General features: G+C 35.6%; 1 protein-coding gene and 1 non-coding gene across 2 annotated transcripts in view; both read right to left on the minus strand.

Annotated features, from left to right (window-relative positions):
* Positions 1-24,353, minus strand: part of CUBN (cubilin) — a 265,371-nt gene that overhangs the window by 186,317 nt on the left and 54,701 nt on the right. The window contains exons 20-26 of the mRNA XM_036097059.2: positions 23,016-23,181; positions 22,452-22,668; positions 19,742-19,872; positions 5,169-5,361; positions 3,679-3,839; positions 3,404-3,585; positions 2,471-2,627 (exon numbers count right to left, since the gene is read on the minus strand). Of these exons, the coding sequence (XP_035952952.1) occupies positions 2,471-2,627; positions 3,404-3,585; positions 3,679-3,839; positions 5,169-5,361; positions 19,742-19,872; positions 22,452-22,668; positions 23,016-23,181 (1,207 nt within the window). The remainder of the gene's footprint in view (positions 1-2,470; positions 2,628-3,403; positions 3,586-3,678; positions 3,840-5,168; positions 5,362-19,741; positions 19,873-22,451; positions 22,669-23,015; positions 23,182-24,353) is intronic.
* LOC118538845 (U4 spliceosomal RNA) lies at positions 10,989-11,123 on the minus strand. The gene has a single exon (XR_004918796.1). It is a non-coding gene; the product is annotated as a U4 spliceosomal RNA (small nuclear RNA).

Genomic DNA, 24,353 nt, shown 5'->3' on the forward strand with positions numbered 1-24,353 from the left:
CTAGTTAGTCATCAGGAAGTACCAAATGAATGGAGGGAATGTAAAGGATTTGAAGAAGAAATGACAATCTTAAATTTTGAAGAAAGTCTTCCATCCACTGGTGGCATTTCCCTCAGCTGAGTTTGCAACAAAACTATACTAGGTACCTCAAGGTGTGGCTAGTCCCGGGAGTTAATGCCAAGTTCAACCCAAACTAAGGACTTGAACAAGGCATACATATGCCTTTTCTCAAGCCTTGTCCATATTGTCTGTACGGTGTGTGATAAAAGAGAATGACAAAATAAACATTATATTGAAAAAAATGGTCTCTGAAAAATGTGGTTCATAGATGCATTTCTACTACTATACTCTTCCTGACCGTGACTAGAACATCATATATATATACAATCTTTGGTATGGAAAAGTATACCTTTGTAGCTCTCCAGAGTCTTCCTTTGCTGGAGCGGGGGAATACTCAAACTATTTCTCTTTAGGTCACCTTTTTGTCCACAACGGAATTCTAAAGGATAATTCTGTGGTCTTAAAAGCCTGTGAGAAGCTACAGCTATGAGGCAGAGGGGCAGCGTTTGCCACAATGGCTACAAGTCGGGGCAGAGGAAAATATATTCCATTAAACCATATGGGCTGCTCTTGGTGCTCAGAAATTCTTCCATCGGCAAACCTCCAATTTCATATGGCAAATTTTACAGAAAATCTCACTGGTTAGCTCTGATTTTTGCCTTTAAGACCCTATATCCCATGTGCACTAAGTTACTCCTTCAGTGTTCCGAAATTATGAGAGAAAAATAAAATAATCACAAGAATAAAAGGGAAGAATCCTTATTAAGCAATTTGACTATAACCAAGAAACAAATTAGCGCAGCAATAATAAAATTAGAGAAATGTTCAACCAAAAAGATATATCCCTGAGAGAATGGGAGAGCTTTTCATACACTATGATGAACTTCTGAAGAATAAAGCATTCTATCATTAAAACTCAGTATTCAAAACTATCTAGAATTCAGCCTAACCCTCAAATGTAAGTGAATGTGAATATTAGCAAATTCACACATAGTCAAGGTCAAACATTAATAGGCTTTCAACTAATTCAAAGGGATTTTGTGTGTTCAGTTTATGATCTTGTGACTTTCAATTCTATTTTTAGGTAACTGTGTCGAAATATGGATAAATTTAGGTATAGTGGGCAAGGAACTGTACTTTCAAAACCACAAGTGGTGGTTTTGAATTTATGTTAATTCAAAATGTTAATGTTAACATAACATAAATTCAATAAAATAACATAAATTCAAGGAAGCCTTGTTTTCTTTAAATGTCCATTTTGAAATTAACATTAGAAAGTATTTGATTCTAGGAGTGCCTGGGTGGCTCAGTTGGTTGGGTGACCAACTCTTGATTTCAGCTCAGGTCATGATCTCAGGGTCGTGAGATGGAGCCCTGCTTCTGCTCTGCGCTAAGCATGGAGCCTGCTTGGGATTCTCTCTCTCCCTCTGCCCTGCCCACCCCCCACCCCCCACCACTTGCATGTGCACATGGGCGTGCACACAGGCTCACTCTCTCTCTCTCTCTCAAAAAAAAAAAAAAAAAAGTATTTAATTCTAGACCTAGAGGGAGCTTTAATGATGGCCTTGTTTACTCTCTTTTTTTAAGAGAAGAAGTCATGGAACCTCAGAGAAGAAAAGTGATCTCAGAGATTAGGGGCCAGGATAAACTCCTGGGTCCCTTGACTCTTCGTACAATATTCCTTTAATTCTAATACATGGCCTCATAGGAAAGTAGATTTTAAAATGACATCTCTACAATGACCAGATTTTTCCGCAATAGAGAATGTGCTAGCAGCCTGGGTGGCTCAGTCAGTTGAGCCTCCACTCAGGTCTCAGGTCATGATCTCTGGGTCCTGGATCCGCTCCCCCTGGGGTCTGTGCTCAGCAGGAAGTCTGCTTCAGGATTCTCCCTCTCCCTCTGTCCCTCCCCCCACTTGCTCATTTTCTCTCTCTCACATACACACTCTAAAATAAATAAATAAATTTCGAAAAAAAAAGAATATGCTGACTTTACATCTGATTTATAAGAATGTAGTTTCCCTTAATAAAAATTGAGGTACAAGACCAAAAAAAAAAAAATAGTGTGGGAGATACTATGTGCAATGGAATAATGTCTAATTAGAAGATTGTAATGTTTGATACAAATGAAAACCCACTCGCTGTTAACCTGCTATGCTGATTTTTAGCCAAATGGCAACTATCTCAGCATATTAAATATTCCATTTTGTATAGCTGACCACATGCTTTAGTTATATGGCATTAAATTTAATGCTATGCATTTTTCTCTCAAATAGATTTAAGTCTTTCTCATAAGAGCAAAGATTTATTTCAATTGTTCAAACCAATGGGTTATAGTTATTTCCGTTTGTTTCATTATCAGGAGATTGAAGACCCACCAAAGGCATGGAGCAGCCAGCATGCATACTTACTTTGCTGGTATTTGGCTAGGAAGCCACCTCCTTGTTGACCTTCATCTGTCCTGAATTTTAAAAACACACTGTCTCCACTAGAACGGATGAGAGGCGGTTTTTCATTCCCACAAAGCTGACTTAGCAAATGAGAGCTGGTACTTGGGCCATCATACACCTTTAATGAAACATTTTAAATGTCAGATGATTGTGGCCATAAACATTATTTAAAGAACTCTAATGCTTAAGAAGTGGGAAAATACACGAAATACATGACATAACAAAAGAAGAGCCCTGAATCAAAATATCTTTAAAAATTATATTTAAATGTCTATAAACTTAGGTAGTGAACTTGGGCCATTTTAACCATAGCTGTGTATAGTCGTAAGGGTGTAAACCCAGGCTGAAATCTGAAGATTAAAAATGAAAGACTTTCATTTTCATTAAAAATGAAAGAAAAATAATATGTATTTTTGAGACCATAGCTATTTTCAGTAGTTCTCCCTGTTTTTGATTTCAGAGTTTATAATTTATGACATTCTAATACATTTTTTATTTAGATTTTTTTTAATGGACAAGGATGGATTGCTGCTACTTATAAAGTCCTACCTGGATGACTTTAATTATCTTCTCTAATTCACCAATATAGTCCTCTACATTGTTATTTTTTAAAGAATATTTAGAAATTACCCCTTTGGGAGATTTTAACCATATCTTAACAGCCCATATTCAATATATTTTAAATACTTAGTGTACCAATCCATTCAATAATACATGTCATACTTAAAAGGCTGTCATTTTCATCACATTTTCTGTTTTCTTTTGTTTGAAATTTTTATGTGGATATTTTGCTTAAGTGTTCCCCTTTCCTGAATTTCAAAGATGAAAATAAATGCATTGATGTGTGTGAGTGAGATGAGAGTAGTGAAAGGAACCACTGAACTTCATACATACAGCCAGATAATCTGACATGCAGTTTGGGTGATTCTCCAAGTGAAAGTCTTCAAATTCCAGTTCAAATGGGCTGCCATGGCTGGATTTCAACCTCCAATAGCATTCGGAGCTGTGGTAGTAGGGCATCGGGTAGTTGGGAGAAGTGAACACGCCGGTGGGAGTCGTGAGATTGCCCCCACAACCTATAGGAGAAAGAGATAAGAGCATGGCAGTCTAAGAATCAAGAAACCAATCCGACTGGACTCTCCAAGAAAAGACAGCTCTTTGCCATTTACCTGTCAATGATCCATCCCAGTAAACTGAGAATCCAGGCCCTGAGCCAAGGAAGTCACTCTTAAATTGTAACCATAGTTTGTTACTGTGAGAGATGATTCTTGGAGGTGGATTTGAGCCACAGTATGTTCCCAGGGGTGGTGAACTTTCATAGCCTCCATCTCTGTGACAAAACACAGATGTGATCATTTATTGGTTATTGATAAAATTACCGTATAAACATTTAATATTATTTGAACTTTGAGATTGCAAACAGATCAGTTTATGTCGGTCAACCTTTCTTAAGAATACTCTAAGTCACAATTTCAAGTTTTCAATTTTTCACTTTATTAAACAGTGAATAGCTTAATAAGGAACATCATTTTTGGTTCGTGGGACATTTTATATAACCAATTTCAAGCTGAGAGAAAGAGTTTAATCTTTTCCCTCTCAAACGAAGCGTCTGGCAAATGTGTCACAGAACACAGAGAGAATGAATAGTAGAAATTACATAGATAATATGTAATGGATAAAGAAACCATAATTATTAACAGTATAAACAAATGTTGCTTAATTTTACAGAGAAAACTAAAATACTTTCCTTCTAATTTGAATTTTTCAAAATTTAATGTCACATTTGACCTATTTAGCAAAATTTTGAAAATGATTCTTCCCCAAGAATTTTTGGGGGTCTTATATCTACTTTGTAATTTGTAGCTTTTTCAAGCCAAAAATAAATGGGGGGATTCACTCAATATTAAAATCTAATGATTATTGTAAATTAAGAAATTTATGTTATTTGGGCATGATATGATACAATTGTGATTTATTATTTTAGTATCTCACTTTACATCATAGAATAAAATTTATTGTAAAAAATATAATATTCTAGGCTTTCGAAAGGCCAAATAAAAAATTTAACCAAATACACACCAAGCTGATTAGCCTGATTTAATTCAATGTAATGATCTGCGTAGATAGCAGTATATAAGTTAACTTACTTTTACTGCAAATATAACTTTTAAAACTCATTCTCTCTAAATAACAAAGAAGTAAAGAAAAAAAATTCACAAGCCTAGACTTTTATTATTTGAACACAAAAAAATTTGTAAAAACTTTAAGGTTGTTATCTTACCATCATTTTTGTGATATAATTAGACCAAATGGATAATGTACAGCCTAAAATTTAAATTGATATTCCATAAAGAAAGTAGGTTTTCAATAATTGCAAGTATCTAATTTCAGAGTAGTAGTACATCTGTTTAATCTGTTCAAATAAAATCTGGAATTTATTTTCAAATATTCTCAATAAAATAATCACTTCAAAATAACCACTGAATCTTACGCAATTTTCCAGTTTTCTTCTGGCTCCACATGACAAGCTTTGTATCTTGCAAGAAAGAGCACAACAGAGGGCTTTACAGAGAATTTCCATGTGTTTTCCTTAACCTTTCCAGGAAAGATTATGAATGAAAACCAATAATGAAAAAGGTGATGAAATAAAGGTGCTTACCTGATTTCCACAAAATCTCCTATACAGTGTCCACCAATGGCCTCCTCCAAAGAGAAATTTGTGAAGTGCAATGCAATCTGTTGGCTGGTTTCCACCGTGATCCTATAAATGCATTTCAAATTGTTGGGGTAATTATCAGGGAAGTTTGGAGAAGTAAAAGTCCCAGACTCTTCTGTATAGTCTTCCATGCATGCTATGGAAAGAAATAGAGCATAAGATAGAAAAGAGAAAATATCATGCTACATTTATAAGACATTTAGTAATACATATTTCGTTAATTTATGCCAATGTCCTTGATTTTCAATAGGCCATTCTGGAATGTTAAAGAATGATTTCCTTTCAAAACAAAGATTTTTTTTTAATCTCAAAGGCAAAAATAATTATTAATAGTAAACCTAAGCTATGTAGCAGAAATTGTTAGATATATCATAACTTTTTAGATCTTGGAGGTGTTATAATTTTTTCATCCATGCACATTACCCTGAACATTAAACATTAGGCTCAACCACGGAAATCACAGAGGGGTGCTAGAAATAATTCAGTTCTGTTCTCCTTTTTATAACCTTCCTTTAAAATGTTTTTCATCAAAGCATGCATTTATGAGAAATGACAAAGCAGGTACCTCAGCCACGTGAAGAATAGAAGGTGTCAGGAATCAGACTGATCTTGAATCAATGCCTAGCTCACACATTGACAACCTATGCAACCTTGGGTAAATTACTTCACCTCTCTGAGCCTCATCTCCCAAATGGGGATGGTAACTATCTTTGACTATACATATAAGTGTTAGAGATAATGCAATTAAATGGCTTGGCACATGGTATGTGCTCAATAAATGGTAGTAATCATCATTATGTTTTAAAATAGTTCAGAAAAGTGTAGAAAAAGTAGAGCATAAATGATGAGGAATAAATTAGATCATTCACATAAAACATTAAGATAGTACTTGGAGGGGTGCCTTGGTGGCTCAGGTGGTTAAACATCCAACTCTTGATTTCGGTTCAGGTCATGATCTCAGGGCCATGGGATCGAGTCCCGCATCTAGCTTGCTGAAGATTCTCTCTCTCTCTCTCTCTTAAATAAATAAATCTTCAAAAAAAATAGTACTTGGACAATTTCATGTTGTAATTCAATTTTAACTGTTCTACTTTCAGAATTTTAACTTTACCTACTCAGTCCATTAAGCTCTATATTTACTAACCAACCCACTCAATCTCCTATGCCCTTCAAATCTGAGATATTTTCCAAAGAAAATCCAGTTTCAATGTATTTTTAATGTACCTTCAATTATATCTAGTAATAACATAAATCTAGGGTCCAGGAGTAGACACAGGCCTCCTACTAAAAAGTTTTGAGGGAGAATAAACTATTATACTTTATTATGGGTGAAAAAAAAATGAGGATGTTTTTTGATGTGTAATTTCCCACTTGCTGCTGTATAATCATACTCAGAAGAGAGGAGCCACTGATATTGAGAGTACAGAGATGCATAGAAAATATTACAAGTTCTACTACCTATTATAACCCTCAGAGCAACAGGCATTCATCAAATATTTGGCTTACTCTATTTTAAACAACAAGCCAGCAAGGCTTTACTTTATTGAAAAAAAATCATTTAACTTCAAATATGAATATTATATACTTTTCTACAGTCTGCCAAGAAATATTTCTTCAAGGATGAAGGAAGGAAGGAAGGAAGGAAGGAAGGAAGGAAGGAAGGAAGGAAGGATAGGAAAGGGCAGGAAGAAGGCAGGGTGGGGGGAGAGAGGGGCAGACAGAAGGGGGTTGTAGAAGTGGTCTATTAAGTATTTCATATCAGTAATGAGTATTACTAAGATAAAAATTCATGGATCAAATGGACGTTAAATGAAGGTTATGACCCCGTCTCCCTAAGCTGACAGAACTGGAAGACTCATTGACCACCCCCACATTCAGATAGATTTAGTCAGTCAATCAAATATCTAGAGCAAATCTGTTTATGTCATTTCCTTGCTTACCCACTCTACTCCCAGAAGGGAAATACAATTGTATTGAATATTTCTAACGCAACTTGCAATTAGTCTGCCGGAGAATGGTTTGTATAAGCGGGATCTCATGTAAAGGAACCAGTTCAACAAATATTTGAGAAATAATGATGACTTATTTCACTGTACCTTGTCCATATGCAAGTGACTATTGTGGAACAATTGGTGGTTGTTTTTTAATCCCTACTGAGATTTTGATTTACTCATTAAGCTTCTTTTCTGGCACAAAGGTAAACATAGTCCCTTATGTATTCAAATGGTCCTCACGCTGTTCACTTTGAAATGCTTTCTCTAACAACTTCCCCTTCTACCCCAACACACCATTAAATAAACTCATACATCATTTAAGGTCAAAGTCAAACATCAGGGCGCCTGGGTGGCTCAGTCGTTAAGTATCTGCCTTCAGCTGCTTTCAACTCAGGTCATGATCCCAGGGTCCTGGGATCAAGCCCCACATCGGGCTCTCTGCTCAGCGGGAAGCCTGCTTCTCCCTCTCCCACTCCCCCCTGCTTGTGTTCCCTATCTCACTGTGTCTCTCTCTGTCAAATAAATAAATAAAATATTAAAAGAAAAAAAAATCACTTCCTCTGTGCAACTTCTTCAGATCAAGCAGAGTTAATTTTGTTGCGCTCAATAAAACTTTATTCGAATAGCAATTTGAGCCCCCAAAATATGGTATTGTGATTGTTTTTATGGGAGTACATTTCCTCCACTATGTCTGGAAATATAAACAGGACCTTATTAATAATTGTTAACTGTCACTACATTATCTGGCCCAGATTACCTCTAATAAATATTTGTTAACAATTTATTACATAATGTATTGAAAACTGAGAGGGTCGGACAAGTATCTAATTTCTTCCCACTCTCTCTATCCCCATCCTATTAACCCCTCCACTTTTCTTACCTCATGTTCCTGCTCTCTCTCCTGAGGAAGTTGAGATTCTTTAATATTTTATCATGTTTATTCAATCTAAACTATAGAAATCTCTGCTTCCAGCCATGACAAATAATTAGCACTAAACTAGCCCCTCTCAATAACAACTATGAAACTGGACAAAATATATGAGGCACTGGGCAATGGGCAGTTCAAGATTGTGATCCTTGACAGACAGAAAATTCATGAGGTGGGACTCTATTTCCTTGGCTCTTTATGCATAATTTTCTGATTGCAGCCGTTTGCTGAAGTCCAAGTAGTAAATGACAGCTCTGTTGAGCTGAGGAAACAGGGATCTGAATTTAGGGATGTCAAAGGAGTTGGAACTACAGGAAAATGCTCCAGTAAGGAGTAACTATACAGAGAGGAGGACCAGCCATCTATGTAAAGTCCCCTATGTATTCTTGCCTGAGCCTGGGCTGGGCATACATGAGGTGAGTTCAAAAGGCATGCCAGAGAGCAGCTGCTACTAGGCTGGAAGCCAGAGGCCAGGAAATGCTGGGAGACTATGGAGTTCTCCCCCTCATCAGAATCCCCTCATTTACATGCCAAGAACCCACTTGAGAACCAGAAAGGCCACACCTTAGAAATGAAGACCATGACCAAGAGTAAGGCTTTTCTAGAGTTTCCCTACTAAAGTATAAGTCTTGAAAATACCTGCAGGAGCAATGAAACTTGGAGGTTGAGACCTACCTACTTAGAAGGGCTTAGGAAACACCTGGGGATGTTCACAAATATGCCTTAACAAATAAAAAATACAAATCTATACATGTACAAGGTAATCAGCTAAATATTGATCTGCCATAAAGCTTCAGAGAAAGGGAAGAAAAAGCAGAATCCCTACACATATCATTCACCATATCCAGTATAAAACTCAAAAACTGCTACTAATACAAATAAACAGAGAAATATAAATCATAGTCAAGAAAAAAATGTGACCTTGTGACTTAAAGATGGCCCAGATATTAGACTAGCAGACAAAAACTTTAATGCAACTACTAGAAATATGCTCAAAGACTTAAAGAAAAATATAGCCTCAATGGTAAATAAATAAAGAATTTTAGCAATACAAAGGAAACTATTAAAAGAATCATATGGAAATTCTATAACTTAAAAGTATACCAACTGACCTGAAACTAATATAATACTGCATGTTATCTCTACTGAAATAAAAAAAAAAAGTATACTAACTGAGATTTAAAAATTCATGGATGGGCTTAATAGAAACTTTGAGGTAGAAGAAAAAGGATCATTGAACTTGAAGGTGTATCAATAGAAATGATTTAATCTGAAGAAAAAAGAGGAAAAATGTGCAGAAAAATGAACAGATTCTCAAAACCTAGGAAAAAAATACCAAGTAGTCTAGCACACATATAATTGAAGATCCAGAAGGAGAAGATAATGAAAATAGGTAAAAAAGAAAAATATAGTGGCTAAAATTCTCCCAAATTTGGCTTAAAAAATCAAATTAGCTTCAAGGAGTTTAGTTAATCCTAGGCAAGATAAATAAAAGAAAATCACACTTGGGTACCTTAAACTATTGAAAAACAAATACAAGAAAAATAAAGGAGCTAGAGGAAAAATGACACATTATATACAGGAAAACCATGATATGAATAGGAGCTGGATTCTAATTAGAAATAATGGAGGCTGGGGCACCTGGGTGGCTCAGTCGTTAAGCGTCTGCCTTCGGCTCAGGTCATGGTCCCAGGGTCCTGGGATCGAGCCCCGCATCGGGCTCCCTGCTCGGCGGGAAGCCTGCTTCTTCCTCTCCCACTCCCCCTGCTTGTGTTCCCTCTCTCACTGTGTCTCTCTCTGCCAAATAAATAAATAAAATCTTTAAAAAAAAAAAAAAAAAAAAAGAAATAATGGAGGCAAGAAGAAAACGGAATACATTTTTAAGGTGTTGACAGAAAAAAAAAAAGTTCAATTATCCAGAAAAAGTTTCTCTTTTTTTTTAAGATTTATTTATTTGAGAGAGAGAGAGCATGAGTGGGAGTGGCAGCAGGAGAAGAAAAAAGAATCTCAAGCAGACCCAACGCTGAGCATGGAGCCCAACTAGGGGCTCCATCCCATGACCCTGAGATCATGACCTGAGCCAAAACCAAGAGTCAGAAGTTTAACCAACTGTGCCATCCAGGTACCACCAGAAAAAGTTTTTCAAAATGAGAGTGTAAGAAGGACATTTTTAGACAAACAGAAGCTGAGAGGTTCATCACTAGAAGACCTATACTACATGAAAAACTAGCAATGTCTGTCATGCCAAAGACAAATTACACCAAACAGAAACATGCATTTGAAGAAAACCAGAAATGGTAAACAATTGGATAAATATAAAGATTGCTTTTCTTCTCATTATTTCTTTAAAAGACAACTAATCATTTAAAGCAAAAATAATAGTAAGGTGGAGTTTATAATAAAGTAGAATTAAAAGATACAATTAAAATAGCATAAAGAAGAGGCAGACAGAATTATATACTGTTGTGAGGTTATTACATTTGTGAAGTGAGAAGTGTATGAAATATAGTGTCAGCTATAAAATATAAGGTGTGAAGTGTAAAGTAGTGGCATATTAACTCTAAGCAGACTTACTGATAAGCTAAGAAAGCATTTTGTTATCCCTTGAGCAAATACACAAAAAAGAGGTACAATTAAAAAGTCAATGAGAGGGGCACCTGGGTGGCTCGGTCGGTTAAGCATCAGACTCTTGATTTTAGCTCAGGTCATGATCTCAGGGTCAAGAGATGGAGATCCATGTCAGGCTCCATGCTCAGAGAGGAGTCTGCTTGAGATTCTCTCTCCTCTCCCTCTGCCCCTCCCCCTGTTCATGCTCTAAATAAATAAATAAATAAATAAAATCTTTATTTAAAAAGTCAATGAAAGCAATAAAATGGAGTATTAAAAATATGCTGTAAGCTGAAAAGAGTTTTCAATTAGCAATAATCGCGCCTCGGATAAACTTCATTGGCTACGATACTGCCACTGCGCAAAGCTCTGTAAGCTGAAAAGAATACAGTAGCAAAAGAAGGGCATCTATGAAAAACCCAAAGCTAACATGACACTTAAGTAATAAAGGATTAAATGATTTCCTGTTAAGATTAAGAACAAGGCCAATATGTTCAATTTCATCTTTTCTATTCAACATAATACAGAAGTCGCTCACCATTGTAATAAGGCAGAGAGAGAGAGAGAGACTGGAAAGGAAAAAATATAGCTGTTCTTATTGACAGATATGCTCATCTATGTTGAATATACTAAGTAATCTACTAAAAAGTTACTAGAATAACTGAGTTTAACAAAGTTACAGGATACAAGGTAAATATACAAAAACCAATTTAACTTGCAAATATGAGCCAAACAACTGAAAAATGAAATATAAATATCATTTATAATAGTATAAAAACATAAAGCACTTAATAAGTTTAATGGAAATGTGTAAAAACTCTATAGTGAAAACTTTAAAACATTGCTGAAAGAAATTTTAAAATATTTGAATAAATGGAGAAGTAAAATATGTTTATGGATTGGCAGACTCAATTTAAGATGCCCTTTGACACCGCATTGATCTATAAATTCAATATATTCTCCATCAAATTCCCAATAAGTTTTGTTTGGATTTGGTTTGGTGTGGTTTTTTAAGTAAAAATTGAAAAGCTGATTCTAAAAGATACATAGAAATGTAAAGGATCTAGGATAACCAAAACAACTTTGAAAAATCTGGAGGACTTATATTTCCTGATATTAAGATACACTATACAATTACATAATATTGTACTATAGTGTCCTATGGGATAGAACAGAGATTCCAGAAGCGGACCCAAACATGCATGGGCAATCGATTTGCAACAAGAATGTAAAGGCAATTCAGTGAAAAAAGGAGAACCTTCACAACAAATAGTGTTTGAACAATTAAATACCATTTGTTAACTTGGACACATAATTCACATCTGATATAGAAAAATTAGCTCAAATGGATCATAAGCATAAATGTGAAACTTCGAACTATAAAACTCGTAGAAGAATGCACAGGAAAAAATCCTCACAACTTTAGCAGGCACAGATTTCTTAGACAATATACAAAAAACACCAATCAGAAAAGGAAAAAAGGACATATTATACTTCTGCCCTTCAAACAATACTGTTAAGGGAAGGAAAAAAAAAAAAAAAGGCTAGCTTCACACAAAGAGAAAATATTTGCAATGCATTTATCTGACAAGGGACATACTTGTTTCCAGAATATATAACTTAAGACAATAATAAGACAAATTACACAAATAAAAATGAACCAAATGATTTAATGGGCACCTCATAAAGGAAGATGTATAAATGGTCAATACGCATGTGAAAAGGTCCTCAGCAAGAAGATGTATAAATGGTCAATAAGCATGTGAAAAGGTCCTCAGCACTATTAGTCATCACAGACATGCGAATTAAAACAACAATGAGGCACTACTACACAGCTACTAGAAGCTAAACATGAAAGATTGGCAATACCAAGTGTTGACAAAGATGTGGAGAGAGGGTAATTCTCCTTCAATGCAGGGGAGAATATAAAATGGTATAATCACTTTGGAAAAAAAGCCTGGCAGTTTTTCATAAAATGAAACATAGAATTACCATATGACCCAGAAATTCTGTTGCTGTTTTTTTAAAAGATTTTATTTATTTATTTGAGAGAGAGAGAGAGAGAGAGCATGAGAGGGGGAGGGTCAGAGGGAGAAGCAGACTCCCGCCGAGCAGGGAGCCCGATGCAGGACTCGAACCCGGGACTCCAGGATCAAGACCCGAGCCGAAGGCAGTCGCTCAACCAACTGAGCCACCCAGGCGCCCCATGACCCAGAAATTCTACTTTTAGGTATTTATCAAAGAGAACTGATGACCCAAGTCCACAAAAAACTATACATCAATGTTCACAGCAGCTGTTTTTCATAATAGCTAAGAACTGGAAACAATCCAACTATCCAAAAATAGGTGAATGGATAACCAAATTATGATATAGCCATACAATGGAAGGCAATTCAGCAATTAAACAAAAAGAACTACTTATAAGTAGAACAATATGAACAAATTTCAGAAGCATTATGATAAATGAAAGAAGCCAGATATAAAAGGGTATATACTGCGTGCTCCCACTCATATTTGTTTTCTGAACAGAAAAAAACTAATTCATAGTGATAAGAACCGGCTCTGCAGTTGTTGAGATGGAGGATGTAGAAGGATCGATCAAAAGGACACTAGGATACTTTCTGGGATGATAAAATTGTTCTATATCTTGAATGGAGAAGTGATTACATGCATACACATATTTGTTGAAACTACAGGTGAATTTTACTTTATGAAATTATGAAATAAAAATCTCTGTTATATTAAAAGTTTGAAGGTTCCATGCAAAGACAGGTTGAGTTCTCTAAAGTAAAGCCAATAAATAATTCAGCTATCTAATAAATAATAAATAAAACTAAAATAGAGAAATAAAAAATATTTTGAAGGTACATCTGCTATAAATATTAAATAGAATATTTAATATTAAAATTTGTAGTTTTATGAGATTCACATGTCTGATTTTGTGGAGAGAAAAACAGTGGTTTTCTGAACTTACTGCATCTATTTCTGGAGAGGTTAGTAACTCCTCTTATCTAACACTGAAGTCTGTAGAAAGTTTATGTTCTCTTCCCTTCACAGTATAAATGGCTCTTTTGAGAATAATATTAATACTGAGACATATTAATGCTAGGCTTTAGTTTTCTCTTCTGCTTTGCAATAAAGCACAAATAATTAAAATTGGATATAATTCCACAAAAGGAAATTCATGTGTTGTTATACATATACATATACATAAACATATACAAAATGTAACATAAAAATGCCTTTTCTTTCTTTCTTTTTTTTTTTTTAGAGAGAGAGAGTGCTGCGCATGCATGTGATCTTGCATGCAGGGTGGGGGGCTTGAGGGGAAAAGGGATGAGAGAGAGGGAGAGAGAATTGCAAGCAGCCTCCACATTCAGCATGGAGCCCAATGGGGGGCTCAATCTCATGACCCTGAGATCATGACCTGAGCTGAAATCAAGAGTCAGATGCTTCAGTGACTGAGCCACTCAGGTGCCCCTAAAAATGCCTTTTCTTTGTATCTTATCTTGCTAAAGGAAAACTCAGATCCAATGGCAGTTTGCTTTTTATGATGGTCTAACATTTACAAAGAGAAGGAGAAAAATACATTTCTTCCATCCATTATATTCAGCTGAACTAGCAAAGGAAAAGCACCTCTCTGAAGATCAAAAACAACTATTAGCACGCCTCACATCTCTCTCTTTCTGACCAACCCCAACAACAACCAAAAAAAGTAAAGAAAGGAAAGAGAAAATACACAAATGTCCTCTGTGAACCCTTACAAAATCACAAAGCTCTATTTTTCTAAAAACATCTCTCCCTCCACTAAGCATTTCAAATAAGTTTTAATAATGTAGCATAGAGTTCGTTATCAAAAAGGAAAATCTAAAACATAGATAATCCTTAATCCACAAAGCAGTGATGACATCAGTCCCATATGATCTGGGAGACAGGAAGAGGATGAACTGATCCACAGAAGACTGTGTCACCTTGTGAGATCACGGGTAGATCATGGGTAACTGCTCCACCACCTCCCTGCTTTGCCATTTGTGATAACCTATGTGATTATCCAATTACATTAGGGATCAATCCATAGGTGGTGCTTTCTGATTTCATTTATGAAACTTCCATGTCTGTATAAATCCATATGATCTCAGACTTCCTGAAAATGTACTGAATAGTCAACCCAGGAACCATCACCTGCTTCAGCTGGCATATTTGGTTAACATTCTTCAAAGGGAAGACTTCAGAGAAGATAAAATTTCAGCTTCAGTTTCTCTTTTAGGAAAAAAGAACCTTCCTTAACCAAAATCTAACATTTTGCCACAATTCGCTGCTAGGCAGTCACAGCCATGGCTTTTTCTTTCCCCTCACAGGTGACTAATTGAATATGAATATAAGCTAACTTACCAACGCAGCTATTGTGAAATTGTACTTGGACCTCAGTAATTCCATTTTAAACCTGGAATAGTCATGGTGGGTTACAGCTATTATGTAATTTTCACATAGAATGTCTCATTTAATCTTCCCCAACTATGTGAAACAGCCACGTGTCACAATGTCCACTTTTTAGAGAGGTATAGATGAGGGATCTCAGACTCCTGGAGGTTAAGTTCTGAGCATCACTTAGTTCAGACATGACAAAGATAAAATTCAAACTCAAGTCCTCGCTTTTCCAAATCCTGTGCTTTTTAACAATCCTTGGTTCTTCCATGTAGGGAATGTCAATTTAGAAATGAAGGTGAGCAGAAGACTAGGAATATCACAAATGTTGCATTCAGCACCTTCATTCTAAGGATGAAGAAATGTAATAAATTAAATAGGATAAATCTACTGAGCTGTGAAGTGGTAGGATACCCATATATACAAAAATAGGAGAACATACTGACCAATGAGAAAGTGAATCTTTAAAAGATCAATAGACTAACCAAAAACCTTTCCCAGAAGGAAAATATCTGAATATCTCAAAGCAGAAAATATAGAGTTCAAAGTGGATGAAAAGAATGAAGGAGCTTGGTACTTCTCCAAGGTAGTGTCAGGGCTGGCCTACAAACCAAAACTTGTGACTTAGCCATCAGCCTTTTGGTAGCATGGAAAGTACTTTCCAGCATGACCAGTTAAAGTCTAATTCCCCATTACACCTCACTTATAATTCTATAGCAATTTATGTGCTAAGACTTAACTTCCAGAATCTCTGAGGAACTGCGAAGTTTTATTAGAACCATTTGAATTGGTGAAAACCCACCCTAGACATATTTGAATCTGAATTTCTGGGTGGGGACCTGATACCTGAATTTGTAACAAGAAAATCCCACCCCAAGTTTCTTATAAACACTAGAGTTTGAGAACACTGCTCTCCCGGACTGAAGTTTGAAAATAGAAACAGTATTCCCTATTCATTTCTTCTAAAGAAACCCTCTTTTGCCCTTTTGGTAATCACTTAACTTCTCACTCTTAGATGCCTCTTCTGGGATCATTCCAGGGTAACTGATGAAATACAGACTATGGGGTCTGCACAACCCCCACACCTCTATGGGGTAGGTGGGAACTCTGAACTGGGAATGGGGAGGTTGGGAAAGCCCGCTGCCACCCACTTTTAACCCTATATTGATGTGAGTCTGACACTTCCTTACCATTTCCCCAGACAACTATAAAGCGCCCTCCCCTTTTTTGCAGAAAATAGGGGAAAGTTCCCTACAGTCCTTCTATACTCTCAGAGTTGAATGTTACCAGCTACACCAAGTACATTTAATCTGGAGCATTTCTAAGAGCTCACCTGGACAGGATGAAACAAATAGATTAGATGTTGGGACTGGATTGTTTTGGTTTAGCTTCTAAACCGACTAGCTGTGCATTCTTGAGAGGAAAATTCAATGGTGGTCTTCACTTTTCCTCATTAAAATAGTAATTAAACTGGATTTGTGTTTTGAACTTTCTGACACACCACAAAAATACATTTACATCAATCATGCACACACATGAATATTGCAAACAGGTTTCATGAGGTGACATCAAACTTTGTATGATAAACTGATACTTTCTATTCTATTCTTTTTTCTGTTCCATACTTTGAACAAATGCAGATAGCAACCTAGTAAGTTGCTAGGTTGACCTTACTAATGAGGCATGAATGTTGCAATGTTTGAAAAACATTGGACTAAGCGTTATATGGGTTTTCGTCTAATAGTAAAATAGAAAGGCATCATTTCTTTATTTCTCTATTCTTTCTTATGCCTTTAAAGTCTCCTCTTGGTAAGATTATTTTAATACATATGCAGGAGATGCTAATAGAATATAAAATTACAATTTAAAATAGTAAAGTTAGTTAGCTAATCAACTATATTCTTTTGAAATTCAAATATTTTGTACTGTAAATAAGCAAACATGTAAAACCTAGTTTCATAATGTTACTAAAAAATTCTTCAGAATTTCTACCCAGAAACATTTTACTGGTTAGTTTTTTGTTTCTATTTCCCTAGGCACATCTGGACGCAGGGAGAATGAGATGAAGGAGGGAGTCAAGTAACGACCAGAAACTGATCTCTTTCCTTCCAAACACATACTTAGGAGCTGACATCATAACCCTACGGCATGAAATACAGATGGAAAAGTAACTGGATTCAAGTCAGGAAATTTAACCTTTATCAGATAAAGACAGGAAAGACTTCAGCAGAGAAACTCACACCTGCTGTGAACTAGAAATCACCAACCGAATATTGTCATTATTGCTCTGAAAATAACTTCTGCTAGAGGAATAAAATAGGATGAGGGCCAATGATTAAGCTTCCACTGGGGCTTTTTCCTGAGACTGTTTTCTGTGGAAAATACAAAAAATAAGGTGACATCTGAAAACAAAGCATCTCACACCTTCTATTTCCAGGTAGGCAGCCCCCTAGGACTCAGACTGCCTGGAGGGTTAGCCCACTGGCTGGCAGTTGCCTGCACAACCCCCACATCAGTCCCTCCCTGAACAGTCCTGCAAAGCCACCCTCAACAATTCATGACAGCCAATTCACTCACGTCCTGCCCAATGGGAAACTGAGACAGGCTCCAAAATGGTAATTTGAGTGTGCCATATGGCTTCCTGGGTCCGTCATCTGATTGCTGGTTAGAATATCTATTAGTCAGACCGATGAGTTCACCCAGCAAAGGGCAGGAGCACAGTAGTCAGCCAGGCTTGGCCAAAGACAGAAAGTGAACACTCCCTTGTCTGTGATTTCAGCCCTGTCTGGACCAGACAGAAGCCAAAGTAATGATTACCACCCAGGGAGGCAGATCAGGCAGATCGAAGAGTCGGAGTTTGCCATCTCAGGGTTCCCTTCTCTTTTTGTCAAATATCTTTTCTTGTGTTATCTTTCTTTTTATTTATTTATTTATTTGAGGGGAGAGAGAGAGAGAGAGCACACGAACGAGCAGGAGGAGGGACAGAGGGAGAAGCAGACTCCCCACTGAGCAGGGAGCCTGATGTGGGGCTCGATCCCAGGACCCTGAGATCATGACCTGAGCCGAAGGCAGATGCTTAACCGCCTGAGCCCCCCAGGTGTCCTGTGTTGCCTTTCTTTATCAGCTTCTTTTTCTCTCCAGTTTGCTTCTTTCCTTTCCTCATCTTTCTTTTATTTTACCTGTACTTTATCTTTCTGAAAACCTTCTTTTAAAATTAAAATTTAACTTTAATATCCTTTCTGCCAGATTATTTGGGTTGCTCTTGGTTCTTACTGCACTTGCTATTGCCTTATAAGCTAGTGTGGTATTAGTGGGGCTGCTTTAGTCATTACAGAGCTATGTCTTACTTTGCACATTGGTACAAAGATTTCCATAATATTTTCAGCAGGCCCCACCAGCATGTATGTTATCTAAGACACAGCCAGTTTATTCATGTAGCAAATTAAACTTGTGTTCATAGTTGATTAGAGCCAGAAGACATCTCAAAGATTATCAAATCCAATTCCTTAATTTTACAAATGAGAAAACTGTGGCCCAAAGAGTTCAAGTGACTCGCTTCAAATCCTAACCTAATATTCAGTGTGGTTTGGGCCAAATATATGAGGCAGATAAAACTACAGAAGTATGGAAAATTATGTGCACACTGTAATTTCTTAAAAAGCCAATTTTGGTCATTGGATGTTAAACACCTGGACAAAGTCCAGTGAATACTTCAGCTGTTTAACATAAACTATTGTAATTGCTGGGGATTCAATTTCCCATGTGCTTGAGCTGGATAATAAACTGTCTCCTGGAATGGGGCCCTCAGGAGAGAAAAATGCATGAATCACTCACACTCAGGATTCTGGAGAAATCTAAAGCCATACTACCCAAACACAGAACTTAAACTGCCAGAAAACAGCAGTTTTGCATAAAATAAAGTATAGTGGCCGGGTACTCAGAGAAGAAATAAATGAGAAACTGGAAAGGGATTCTGAGTGGAAGTTTTTAATAAATTAATTATAATATTATATAAATTATTTATTTATTTATTTATGGAGTGGGGGCTTTAAAAGATAAGCATCTAGGGAATCTTTCTCTAATTTCTTAAAATTAGTATTCAGTCTCATAAGTAACTTTTTATTTTGATAGAATTTTAAATTTGAAAAGTTGTAAGAACTAGCTCCCAAATTCTTTTTACCTAGATTTACTACTTATTTGTATTTTGCCCTCATTGCTTTATCTCTGTCTCTTTTTCTAACTTACTCATTCACTTATTATCTGAACCAAGTGAGAATATTTTAGAGACATGGCATGTCTTTACCCCTAAAAATATCAATGTATCATTCCTAAGAATAAAAACATTCTCTTACAGAACACTTACAATTATGTTAATTAGAAAATTTAACATTGATACCATACTGTAGTCTAATTATTATTTTTAATAAGGAAGGCACTGAAGTCACTATACTCTTTTCTAAATTAGCTTTCATTATGTGCCACGGGTTTAGGGATGAAGTATTCCCATAGTACTATTTTGTAATGGAGTGAGTGAAACCAAGTATACAATGTTGTTCTGTTACCTGATGATGCATCAATTGCTTCATAGTTTATTAAAAAGCCTTCATAAGCAATGTCAGAGTCAGCCACAAATATAAGCATTAATGAGTTGGTACTACTGGTAAGAGAGGGCGGGATTGATTTTCCACAATATCTGTTTGAAACCAAGAAAGAACACAGATTTAAAAACTTTTAGTATACTTGAAATGATGTACCAAAAATTAGGACATGTAAAGATAAAAATAAAAAATAATACCCCCTATTAACCTTTAAAAACAAATATATTTCAAGCACAAAACATTTACAAAGTTGCTGAAGATCATCCTATTCATGGTTACTTCCCTGAAATGGTTATATGTGTGTACCTAGCTGTGTGGCTTTTCATGCATAAGAAGTTTAATCAAACAAGAAATTGCAAGCTATACTAAGTCACTGTATAGCATATTAATGAACTTATTAACAAAAGTGTGTAAACTTACACAATAAAGGGAAAGCATATACCATAAACTCATAGAGCACAAACTCTAGAGTCAACTCCATCACTTGGAGGCATTATGACTTTATATTTTTAAAATATTTTATTTATTTACTTATTTGACACAGAGAGAGTACAAGCAGCGGGGAGCAGCAGAGGGAGAGGGAGAAGCAGGTTCCCCACTGAGCAGAGAGCCCAATGTGGGGCTCCATCCCAGGACCCTGGGATCATGACCTGAGCTGAAGGCAGATGTTTAACCGACTGAGCCACCCAGGCACTCTGGAGGCATTATGACTTTAAGCAGATCACTCAACCTTGATGCCTCAGTTTTCCCATCTCTAAAATGGGTATCATGATAGCACTGACTTCATAGAGTTGTTTTGAGAATTTTATGAGTTCATATACTGTGTATAAGAGGCTGAGAACAGTGCCTAGAATAGGGAGCCTTATAGAGATGGACTCTATTATCTTTAAACAGCTGGCCTATGCAGAAGTAAAAGTTTGGTTACCAAGCCATGTTAAATTTTTGCTAAATAGAACTAATTTTACTCAGAAGAAGAAAGTTTTAAAAATAAAAGATTAGGAGTAAGAGAAAAAATAAAGAGGGAGAATAATACTAGGAGATGAAATAAAGTTAAGAAAATAATGAATAAAGGGAAAATGTTTAAAATGGATGAAAAAAAGAAAATGAAATTAAGAAGAAATAAAAAAGAAATCAAGAGATTTCCATTTCCAACAAAGATGTAATAACAGGGGCTGGATATAACCTTTCACCTGAAACAACTGAAAATCTGGTCTGGACAAAAAGATATAAATCAGTGGATCTCAAGATACTGGATATCAAGCAATGAAGGACAATGATTCTTAAGAGACAATAAATAAGTGAGTTTGAAAGCAAAACCAGAAATGATCAAGCTGTTTCCAAGAACTTTAATGCATTTCTAAAACAAAGTTCAACATATGTGGAATTTAAGAAACAAATGAGCAAAGGAGAAAAGAGAGAGAGAGGGAGAGAGACAAACCAAGAAACAGACTCTTAATTATAACAAACAAACTGATGATTACCAGAAGGGAGGGGGAGCAGGTGGATGTATTAAACAGGTGATGGGAATTAAGAAGTGCACTTGTGATGAGCACCGGGTGTTATATGGAAGGGTTGAATCACTATACTGTACAACTGAAACTAATATTACACTGTATCTTTACTAACCGGAAATTAAATTTTAAAAAACCCACAAAGCTCAAAAACACATACAGAAATGCAGTAATGTCCACTGCACAAAAACACAAAATTGAAAATGTCTGGCATCCTATCAAATATTACCAGGCATGAAAAGGAGGAAAGTAGAACCCATAATGAGAAGAAAAACTGATCAATCAGAACACACCAAGAAATGACACAGATGACTGAATTAGCAGATAAAAACATTAAAACAGTCATAACTGTATCCCAGAGATTTAAGAAGCTAAAGGAAAAAATTAATGTGCAAAGTAGAGACATGGAAGATATAAAAGATGATTCAAATTGAACTTCCAGAAATGAAAACTATAATATCTAAGATGAAAAATACACTTGGTAGGATTTATAGCAGAATAGACATTGCAGAAAAAAAGATTAGTGCACTCAAATACACAGCAATAGAAACTTTCCAAAATGAAACACACAGAGAACAAAAAACTCAAAATCAAATGAGCAGAGTTCTTCAGTGAGCTGTGGGACAATATCAAATGGCCTAAGATACTTGTAATCAGAGTCCCCAAAGGGGAGAAGAGACAGATAAATTATTCCAAGAAATAACGACCAAAAAATTTTCAATTTGATGAAACTATAAACCCTCAGATCCAAGAAGCTCAACAACACCAACAAAAAATTATGCTAAGAAAAGCCAGACAAAAAAAGAGTACATACAATATAATCCCATTTTTATACAATTCTAGAATATACAAATTAATTTACAGTGATAGAAAAGGTTGGTGGTTTCCTGGGGATGGGGATGAGGGACAGAAGTGAGGAATTATAGGAGTAATAGACATGTACATTATCTTGATTTTGGTAATGCTTTCATGGGTATACACATATGTCAAAACTTAATTACTGAAGACCAATTTCTACTGATGTAGAAATGGTCATTGAGGAGTGGGTTGATCTCAACTGGTTTTTATAACACAACATGATAGATTTTAACATCCTTCACTGCAGTAGGAAAGCAAGAAAGCAGGAAGTATTTTTTAGTTAAAATACATATATATATTTTTACCTCCCAAGAGATGTCTCAGAACCAGTGTCATAAACTTCCAAATAGTCACTTGTGCAATTGTAATGAAACTCCAGATGAAATACCCTGAATATCAGATGAATCAGGTGGCCAGGTTGGACTAATATATGCCAGGTACAATTGATGCCATGAGGGTAGATATTTGGATGGCCAGGACTTTGAATGATTCCTGTTGACTCTGTCAGAATTTTTCCACATGCTGTTGAAATAAAAATAATAATCATTCTTAGAATAACTAACCAACAAGCTACCTGGAATTCAAAATAAAATAATCTGATCATAACCTCTTAGAAGCTGAAAAAGAAACATGTTCCTCATATGCCACTTAAGAAAACCTAGTTTTCCTCTTATTAATAGAAATCAGTTAACTATTGATATATACTGATTAGGAAATATATTTTTTCTTTGCCTTTGAATGTACTTTAAAATTTTTATAATGTCGATAACTACACATCTACAGTATAGATGAATTTTCTATAATAATTTATTTCTGCTGTTTACTTTTTCGGCCCAAATGCAAAGCAGGAGAAAATGTCAGTATCTTACCCAAGTCTGCAGAACTGAATTTAGCCATGAAACCACGATTTTCAGTAGAAGAACTTTTCACAAATATGACATAAAGAAAATTGTACACAGATGTTATAAATGAAGGTATGTCTGTGCCACAATATTTCTTATTTTCAGGAGAACCCAAAATGGAACTGCTACCAATCTAAGTAAAAAAAAAAAAATTTTTTTAAGTATATTCAAGTTTATTTTGTTAGATATTATTTTGGAAAACTGCTTTTGTTTAATTTAAATTCAATTAATTAACATATAATGTATTGTTTGTTTCAGGGGTACAGGTCTGTGATTCATCTGTCTTATATAATACCCAGTGCAACTGTTCTTAAGAATAATTATTTCTGAAAGATTTTATTAATGTCATAAAAATAAATTTTAGTCACCCCTAAAGAAACTCCATACCTATTAGCAGTTATTCCCCATTTCCCTCAAACCCCAGGCTCAGATTATCCACGCTGGACATTCAAATAAATAAAATCACACACTACATGGTCTTGTGGGACTAGCTGCTTTCATTTAACCTGTTTTCAAAATTCATCCATGTAACATGTGTCGTTTCTTCATTCCTTTTTAATGCCATATAATATTCCACTGTATGGATATACCACTTTTTAATAATCCATTCATCAGTTGATGGATATTTATATTGTTTCTACTTTTTGGCTACCAAGAATAATGATTGTAGTCATTTATGTACAAATTTTTGTGTGGACACATATTTTCATTTCCTTTGGACATACACATAGGAATGGAATTGCTGGGTCAAATGACAAATGGTAATCGTTGGATCAAATGTTTAACTTCTTGTGGAATTTGCAACTGTGTTCTGAAGTGGCTGTACCATTTTATATGCTCACTAGCAGTGTATAAGTGTAAGAAGTTTCCAATTTTTCTATGTCCTTGCCAACACTTGCTATGTTGTGACTTCTGAATTATAGCCATCCCAGTGCTTGTGAAGCAGTATCTCATTATGGTTTGATTTGTATTCTCTGAAGATTAGTGATATTCATCATCTTTTCATGTGCTTATTGGCTATTTGTGTATATCCTTTGAGGAAATATGTATTTAGATTCTTTGCCCACTTTAAAAATTAGATTGTTTTTAATTTTGATGAAGTCCAATTTTCTATTTTTTCTTTTGTTGTTTTGCTCCTTGTGTCATATCTAGGAAGGCTTTGCCTAACCTAGGTCACAAATGCTCCTATGTTTCCTTCTAAAAGTTTCACTGTTTCAGCTCCCACTCTTAGGTCTATGATCCATTTTTAATTAATTTCTGTGTGTGGTGTAAGGAAAGGGCCTACTTTCACAATTTTGCACAATT

This window comes from Halichoerus grypus, chromosome 6 (genome assembly GCF_964656455.1).
Source record: "Halichoerus grypus chromosome 6, mHalGry1.hap1.1, whole genome shotgun sequence".
Taxonomy (NCBI): Eukaryota; Metazoa; Chordata; class Mammalia; order Carnivora; family Phocidae; genus Halichoerus; species Halichoerus grypus.